A 9,947-nucleotide genomic window follows, 5' to 3' on the forward strand; every position below is an offset into this window, starting at 1 on the left:
AAGGAAAAAACATTTAAATATGGCATTTTGGTGATCAAAAATTAGTTTTAAGGGATACAATTATTGACTACAGGGGGACTTTAACTACATTAGTTAACATGACCTAATAACAAAAATACTACTAAAGCATTTATTAATACATTATTAAAATCAAAAGTTGCATCTGTTCATATTTTTAATGGACCTCAACTAAAATGAACTAACATTGAATAGTTGTAATTTTTATTAACTCATTTTAACAAAATTATGCAGTACTGTTACAAATTCAATGCTCATAGTTTCTTAGTTCATGTTAGTTAATGTATGAACTAACATTTACTAATGGGACCTTGTAAAGTGTTACCAACAACTTATCGACTGCAAGCCTTAGTGCTCAATTCAATTCATTTTTTTTTTTTTTTTGCTCAGATCCCTTTTTTTCTTTAGTTTGACATTAATTTTAAACGCGGCCAATATCATATTCGAGTATGAACAGGCCACAGTCCTGAACTGATCCGCATGCGCAAAAGAACAATAACAAAGATGGCGCAAAGCACAGAATTATACAGAAATAAACACAAAGATTACTTAAGTCAGTGTTTACACGTTCATTTATAAGGTGATGTGTCATGGAAACCAACAAATTTGTGCGCAGGCGATAAGGATGCAGACAAGGACGAGAAAGAAAGCTGTAATATTTACTCTAATATTTATGATTATAACAGCTCACCATCCCTCCACTGACTAACTTCACTACCATCTTTCAAATTCACTGAATGATCAAAGAACTAAGTATGTAAAAGCTTTCGAGTGACTCCCATCTGCACAGAATTGAGATGAATGTTGATCTAGAGTGACGTAAAAGTCGAACGAAGTATATGACTTTTCAGACATATTTGTCTGATTTGTCTGAGGTCTCATTGCATGTGGAAGATCAGATTGCATGTGGTTTGTTCAGTTCTGTTATGAAAAAACATAACAAAACAAAACAAAACAAAACAAAAAAACAGATCCAAATCACATATGAACAAAAAAAATCGGATTTGGGCCACTTTTGCCTGCAGTCTGAAAGTAGCCTCCTTTTAATATAATAATAATACTAATAATGATAATAATTAAAATGACAAAAAACACATAACAAAATTACTTAAACTTTAACTTGAACTAAACTTGAACTAAAATGAATAGAGAAAATATAAATATAACAATTCAAAATATTAATAAAAAAATATAATGGTATCTCAGTGATACCAAAATACCACTGGACCACGCTTGTATAGCAGCATAGCAGACAGCAGTCATGGATCTTACCTTCTCAATGACTTTGTTTCCACCAAAGCGGGTGACAAACTCAGCGGGAGAAGCGACAGTAAAGTCTCTCTGCAGGTCCAGGCGTCTACGGTCCCTGCCCTGCTTCACAAGGTGAAGTCCTGACATGCTCGGCCTTGAGAAACAAACACAACACCATCATAATTCACAATGTGGCCTTTGAATACACTGAATACAACAAGACAAACACTAAAGACACTTGGAAATGATAGTATTGACTATACTGAATCTTTTCAATTAAGTACAAAAAAAAAAAAAAAACACGAGAAAAAAAAGTGGCCATGACATAGGCCTAACTAAATTAAAACAATTGATCAAATTAGCCCATCGCGGCCATGATTTAAAGGAACACGCCGACTTTTGGGACTTTAGCTTATTCACCGTATCCCCGCTAGCCTAGCTTAGCACAAAGACTGGAGGTAAACGGCTCCAGCTAGCATACTGCTACTTCTGCGGAGTGATTTACTCCAACTCTGAGCGAACTATCTGCTCCTCACCACGGGGCTTCTTAGGTGCTGCGAGCAAATCACACCGCAGAAGTAGCAGTGTTTCGCCTTCTGAGAATATAGTTCCCAGTATGTATACGGTTAGAAGATGGCTGTGTCTCATGTGACCATGTTATTTGTGCACGCTGTGACTATACAGGCGGTGTGTTCCTTTAAAAAACAAGCAAAAAAAAAAACATTAAATTGTGGGAAAAAATTCTTAAAGGATTAGTTCACAAAAAGCATTCTCGTCGCTTGATAAACTAAAGGTTGAGCTACTGTAGTCACTTGGATTATTTTAACAATGTCATTACTGACTTTTCTGGGCTGGCAGATGAAATTACATAGAAGCCTATAAAAGAGTGAGACAGCTCTCAGATTTCATCAAAAATATCTTAATTTCTGTTCTGAAGATGAACGAAAGTCTTATGGGGTTGGAACAACATGAGGGTGAATAATTACTGACAGAATTTTCATTTTTGGGTAACTAACCCTTTAATTTGTGGCAACATATCCATTTTTTCCTGCATGTCATGTGATGGGCAGTGTACAAAAAAGCTGATTTGGTAGAAAAACTGCCACATTCCAAAAATATTAAACTATGACAATGATTTTGGTCATTTTTTTATATGATGAATGATGGATGGCTTCAGGGGTACAGAGGGGAAATAAACAACTTCTAAATTACATGCAAAAACATTTAGCTATGTTTAGAATGCAGTACTAACACACTTAAAGGAGCTGTATGTAAGAAATGTATTTCAATTAATCATAAAATGGCCCTGATATGTTACTAGACATTAAGAAATCATGTTCATTTCAAATACTTATATCACTTGTCATTTAAAAAGTGAAGTTGCAGCCCTCAACTGATGTTGATGTTGTCATCTTGTGTTTTGGCCTGAAGCGCCACCCTCCACCTATCTACCAATCATGAAGTCAGTAGTGTTTCGGCATCCGGGTTGCCAGCTCTGCTCTAGTTACCACAGCTGCAGCTCCTTGTAGCAGCCTACGTTCCTGCTGGATCCTGCAGCATATCTGGCAACCTCGAGTCAGGGGGGAGGGGGAGGGGATACACCGCTCTACAGTAATTTGAAAGTGATTGCAGTACCAGTTTTGGCCACAATCTTACATACGGCTCCTTTAATACTGAACAGTATATACTGTACATCAGTGTTTCTCAACTGGTGAGTTGCAACTCCATTTTGAGTGGGTCGTGGAGTGTATAGTTTCAAAAAAAAAATTTTTTTTTTTTTTCTAAATGTCTTTTCTGATGCAAGACTTTTATTTTGAAAGACATGCGTGAAAGCTGTTGACTCTTTTGTCAGACGTCATGAAACTGTTTTAGCCTGGTCGTTCACACATCAGATATGAAATAGACTGTGGAAAAATCTTTTCCACAAACTGTGGATATGTAAAGCTGTGGAAAAGTGGGAGTGTAGAGGGTAGGAAGAGGGGAGACAACAACCAATAATACACAGACTGGCAACACACTCATTATATACTAAGGCTGCTCGATTATGGTAAAAATCCTAATCACGATCATTTTTGTCAATACTGAAAACACAATTATTGGTGGGTGATATGATCAAAGTCTTATTTCATGACGACGAGTAATTTTAAATGTCAGTGAAATTTCCCAATTATCGATACTAGGTTAATTAATCTAAGTAAAAAGTCCTAAAAACAGTAAAAAAAAAGACAACAGTAAACAGTCAATATGAACAAAGAAACTAATTACAAACAAAACCGAAAAAAAAAAAAAAAATCAATAGAACAAAAATACAAATTAAATAGACAGTGCTTTAGGTATTTTCAGGAAGATGTACTAACAGTGGTATTCAGATCTGTAATAGCCTAAACAGAAATTGAATAATCAAATATAAAATAGCACTGCTGTATAGGCCTACATTAAATATAGACTAATCCACAAATACTGTTAAACACGCATTTTCTTTCACAACTTTTTACATTCACTTAAAACATAATTGACTGCGTTTACGAAGATTCTTACCAAAATGGCATTTCGCCATTTTTGTGTGTAGGCTATTTGACCGTTCAGGCATGTATCTGAAGCACACAGTATACTTAGCTTATTATGCACGTTCCGCTCAGTCTCTAGGGAACAGTATCTCTTTCGTGGCTTTATGCGCTTTTAATAACACTGTTTAATATCAAGCACTCCCCCAGTTTAACAACAGAAGACTGCATTTTACAACACTCACTTAGGTATTTGGCTGATTTTTATGTCAAGTTTATGGAGGAACGAAAGTGCACCGCTGTCAAGGAAAGGAATGTGCGCTGGACGGAATGCGGCAGCGGCATAATAATCGTTTTACGCCGATTATCTTGTTTTCGAAAAATCAATTATGATTAATTGCACAGCCCTATTATATAAACATTAATATTAATCATAAAATATGAGAGAAAACAAAAAACAAATTAATATTAAAAAAATAACAACAAACTCACAAAAATTGAATAATTACAGAATACAAGCATCTATAATGAACAAATCAAACACATTCTGATTAATTAGTCTTAGAAATATCAACAAATCAGCATTATAAGTTGTTGTTATTGTTAATAGTTATTGGTCTATCTGAAAAATGAAGAAGGCCTATAATGATATTTTCATTATGTTTACGAGCACTACAATCTCTGAACAAATGACACACATCAGTTTTACAGAAAGAATAAAGGCATAGTTACTTTTTTGTCCATTCTTCTTTGAATTTTCGTTGTACATCATCGTCTCTGTGTATCAGAATGATTCATTGTGTCATTGCACATATTATATTTTATTTGTAGAAGACATGATGAAATATTTGTGCATTCACGGTGCTGGTTCATGTTTGCAGCAGGAGAGTGTGAAATATGTACATAAAAACTTAAAACACACTTGCTCCAGTGCGGATATAAACTGACATCAGGAAAGGAGGCAAAGTCCTCTTCTTTTTTTTTGATCAAATGTAAATTCATGTCCCAGTTATTCCTACACTTAATGTTGAACATTTTCCTGTGAAATAAACCAAATACAATTTTATTTTGTATTTTTACATTATCAATGTAATTAATGTTCTATTTATTAAAGCCAAGTACAAATGTAATCAAGTAAGTGTTTTAAGCATTTATTACATTTATTCCAAACTAAACTAAAGGCAGTAACAATTTATACAATACTTTTTTATATGTACTGATATACCGACGGGGGGAGGGTGTTGTGAGGTTTTGAGCCAGCTTCTTCTTCAGCTCCGACTTCGCGTGCAGTCGTGCACGAGCGCAAAACCTCACAACACCCTCCCCCTGTCGGTGACTGGTTGGAACACTATTTGTTTTGGTTTTGAGTGTTTGGTGAAACCAATTGTTTTTGTGTGCAGATCTCAGAGCCTAGGCTGCCTACAGAGACGCGTTTTTTGACGGCATGCTTATGGGGCTGGCATATCTTCCTTTGTTATCAGCAGAAGAAAGAAATTCATACAGGTTTGAAACAACTTGAGGGTGAGTACATGATGACAGGATTTTTATTTTTAAGTGAACTATTCCTTTAATTTGCAGCCCCTCCCCTTGACCAATAGCAAAGTGATTTGGGGAGGAGGGGCATATTAACCCATAATAACCCATAACCCACCCTATAACACTTCTCTGAACACTGAGGCATGACGTATTATAATTGTAATTTAATCACCAGTAAATAAAATCAGAAAACACAAAAATACGCAATGAGGAGCAGTATGAGTTTATTATTTCACTAAATAAATGATGCATGTTCACAAAGGTGCAAACAAACAGCAGATTTGCCAGAAGTGTCTGCAAGTGGTCCAGTGACCAAAAAAATAGAACAATAATAATAGAAAGTGAGTTTAGACCTAAGTGGCAAAGACCCATGTCTTTGAAGTTTAATGGGCAGTTTCAAATCAGTCAAATGTCTCTGCAGTAATTTTTTAATCTGTTACTACCTATATGCAAAATTTAAAATCTCATGATATTCTATTCCAGCTCTTTCTAGTATTGCGGAGAGGAGCTTTGACAACACTGAATGTGAAGAAACCACTCAGCAGCTCAAAAAAAAAAAAAAAAAAAAAAAAAAAAAGGTAAAATACATTCTGGGAGAGTTTTATTGTAATAAATATCTCTCTCTCTCTCTCTCTCTCTCTCTCTCTCTCTCTAATACAAAAATCAAACACCAAACCTACTAAAAGTTTAAAACAAAAAAAATGTAATTTACAATATTAACAAAAAAATATATTAGTAGGATACTAAACTAGCACTGTCAAATATGATGATTAGATTACACTGAAAATATATTTCAAATTATTATTCATTAAAAAAAAATAACAATTACATTAAAAATTGTTTCGCATTTAGTGCGGTAAAGACAGGAAAAGTTCTGGAGAGTAAACTGCAGTTACCTGTAAAATCATGTTTTGGACCTAGAACTCTATGAGGGACTGAACTTAAAACCTTCTGCCAACAGTCCAGATCCTTGACCATTACACTACCACTATTGCAGAGTACATAAAACAGCCTCCAGTCTGACTCCAAGCTATTCCTGAAGCATCTCTCTCACACACACACACACACACACACACACACACACACACACACACACACACACACACACACACACACACACACACACACACACACACACACACACACACACACACACACACACACACACACACACACACACACACACACACACACACACACACACCATCGCCCATAATGGCATGTCTGTGTGAGACCTCAGTAGGCATAGAGATGCAAAACACTGCCAGGCACTGAAGTTAACCAAACTCACAGAGAAGCGCTTGTGCACATTTTCACACAGCAAAGAAATGAACCCAAATGAACCTTGATGGACATAGTACTCAAGCCACCACTTTGCACAACGCTTCCGTCACACATGAGCTAACAAATGTAATCACTTATTTAGACAACCAGTACTAGTCTTATCAGATCTCAAGCACCAGACACAGAAAGCGTGATACAGACTTGGTGAAAGTGGACATCCATGTCACAATAACTGCAAACAAAGAACACAAAGCATCTCTGACCTTATATTGAGCAAGGCTCCGTCCAGGCTGTCAAAACCCATCTCATAAGTGCTGTCTGAACTGACAGAGGAGGGGGAAAGGGAGCGTGGATTGTCCTCCAGCTGCAGGTCCAGCTTCCCTGCGGTCTCATCCTCGGAATTATCCTCGGACACAGAGCCCACAATGAAGTGAGAGTGCAGTGCAGCCACATCTGGAAGCTTCTTCTCGGTGTCCTGCTCTGCCATGGGTAGGCCACGCTGACAGGCTGCAAGCACTATGGGAGGGAGAAGAAGATCCATTTGTTTGCATTCAAGTCTTTAAAACCACGCAAATGTTACTACAAGAAAATATGATTTCTTCATTACATATTTTACTTAAATAAACATTTTTTTTTTTCCCAATGAGCATATTATGACAAAAACAAGGATGATGTGATGCAAATGTGTATCTTGCATTTTACTTGCACAATGTAAAAAAAAAAAAACAGCAATCAGTATTTGGACTAACTCTGTACAAAGTAATTAACTGTAATTTAATTACATTTGCCTTGAAAAAGTGAAGTAAGGGATTACTCTTACGTTACTCTTAATTGAATTAGTTACGTCTGATGTAATTGCATTACTATAGCTATAGAACAATTCTGTATTAACAACAGTGGATTTAACATCTTTTTTTATAACATTCTCCATTTAAATACTTTGGTCAGTTCAAAAATAGCTCGTGCAATTTTAGATTATTCATTTGAAAGAATTGAAAGAGCATTTTCATGTCTATCCTTGCATTGATAGATATGGGATTTAGAAAATAATTAGCAATAAGTAATGCAATCCTTTTTAGAGAGAGTAACTGTTGAATATGTTATTAATAGCTAGCTAGTAATTAGGCTAATTAGCCTACTTTTTTAGAGTAATTTGCCAAACACTGGTAGCAACAGATTTGTTCTTCCGTATTGTGACATACAGCTGACTGAAACAGGTTATTGAGAAAAAAAAAAAGAAAAGAAAAAGTAGGGTCAGGACTTGGTTTTCTCCACTGATTGTAAGTAAGGCCGATGTTTAAAAAAACGAAATGATTGGAGAAGTCAATTTTCACCAGATTTTTTAAATAAAAAAAATTATGAGCTCAAAAATTTTCTTTAATTAAACAATGCATGGAGTAGTTCATAATAAGATGCATTTAGAAAATAGATTTTCAGATTCAGATTTTCAATTCATGTCAAGTTTAATAAAAGCAAACTCGCTATGACAGATCACGTCTTACTGAACGAGTTGGTATCACATGTTAATTTTTATATATATTGGAACTGAATGATTACCATATCATCATTTTTTGTCATTGAAGTGCCACTGTGAGTTATTAAATACAAGATATGACTGACAAATAGGTGACCATGTATTCTCTTGATTCCACAAGGTACATTCAGGAAATGCATGTTGGAACTTGCTTTATATGCATGAAATGTGTGTAACAGTCACTTTCCAAGTCATGCCTTACAAATAAAAGAAACAAGTGCAGTTACTAAGACACTGCAGTCCTATAAATAATACCATGGAACTAGACCAGTGTAATTTTAGTTGTATTTATATACTATCATAGCATTTATTAATAGTTTGAATTAACTTATTTTTATATTTTCAGTTTTTATAAAAATTTTTGTTTCAGTTTTTGTAATTGTGTTAAGAGCTTTTGTCTTCTAATAATCTTAACAGATACAACTTTTCATTCATCATGTAGATGTTGTTAATTAACAGTAACTAAGACTAATACTTCTTTTATAAGTATTTTTTAACCATGTTAACTTTTTTTTATCTCAGTAATTTGCCAATACAACATTAAGTTTTCCATTTAATATTTATATTTTACTTAATCTCAATTAATGGAAATGTTAATAGTTTTACTTAACAACACCAACATTGACCCACAATGACTTATACTACAAATACCATGATATTTACATAGAAGGTTGCTAAAATGATGTACTTCCTCTAGATAGTATGTAATATGATGTACTTCCTCCAAGTAATGGTATGTTTGGTACCATGCTCTGTGCACATGGTACCATAGTATTGTTGTGTTTTTGGTCGTGTATGTATTAGCAATCAAAGCACCATGGTGTTATCATCATCGACTCCCTCAATATCACAAGTACAAGTTCTGCAACAGTAGCGCTATTTATTATGTGTTACCCATTTTACGCGACTCCATGTGAACCTGCCTGATTACTGTGCCTTGATTTAGCAACTTACCTGGAGGACTGACACATGTGAAAGAAATATGACCTCACCTCATCCAGCCTGACGAACCTGACGAACGAGTCAGAGCATCGCGGACCCTCAACCATGTCTAACACTCTTTTTTAATCATCGAACACTTACATTAGAGCTCATTTGCACTCATCCATAACTCTAGTCCATAACTAGTTGCCTTCGATCAGTATGATAATCATCATTTCAAACATGTAATCTGCCTGTCTCAACTTACACTGATTAAAACAGTGCAATCGGTTCAACCTAGCACACATGCTAACTTAACTCTTCATACCATCACAAACACTCCTGCCTTCTGATCTGCGTTGGTTCACCAGCCAAAGTCGCTGTTGATGTTTTATAAATATATCTAGTATATGAAGTGCCATGTGCAGCAGGCACTCGCTCCCAGTAATAAGCTTAACGTTATGTACTCACCGTGAGAGAAGAGTCTGCAAGCAATTCTGGTGCGTGTAAACGGATGTTACTAATATCGATTGAATGAATTCCCTTCTAATTGAAAGCCATCTCCTCTCTGGTGATGGCTAATAGGCTATATAGCAGCATAATGGTACAGGCTGTGTAGTTCCAGCCTCTTTGACAGCAGCATCACGGTGGTGTGATGCTAGGAGGGGTTACTTCTGTACGTCGTCCTTTGACCTCACCGATGCAGTCACTCACGCTGCATCAGTGGACCAATCGTAGTGCGCGCTATGGTCGGGGCGGGTTTACGCATGCAAATAAATGCGAAGGTGTGCCTAATGATATAGCGCTTCGTTATAGACACGTGTTTTCTGTCATAAAATGTTCTGAGAGATACTTTTGTTGCGTTGGATTAAAACAGAAAATAAAAACGTGGACGGGGA

At 35.8% G+C, this 9,947-nt stretch overlaps 1 protein-coding gene across 1 annotated transcript in view; it reads right to left on the bottom strand.

The window, feature by feature from the left end:
- The window catches only part of acaca (acetyl-CoA carboxylase alpha), a 71,258-nt gene extending 61,602 nt beyond the window's left edge, over positions 1-9,656 (bottom strand). The window contains 3 exon segments of the mRNA XM_081365257.1: positions 1,291-1,423; positions 6,857-7,109; positions 9,520-9,656. Of these exon segments, the coding sequence (XP_081221383.1) occupies positions 1,291-1,423; positions 6,857-7,080 (357 nt within the window). The 5' untranslated portion in view covers positions 7,081-7,109; positions 9,520-9,656.
- Positions 9,657-9,947: the final 291 nt, after the last annotated feature.

Source organism: Scardinius erythrophthalmus, assembly GCF_964197995.2.
Source record: "Scardinius erythrophthalmus genome assembly, chromosome: 5".
In the NCBI taxonomy this organism is placed as follows: domain Eukaryota; kingdom Metazoa; phylum Chordata; class Actinopteri; order Cypriniformes; family Leuciscidae; genus Scardinius; species Scardinius erythrophthalmus.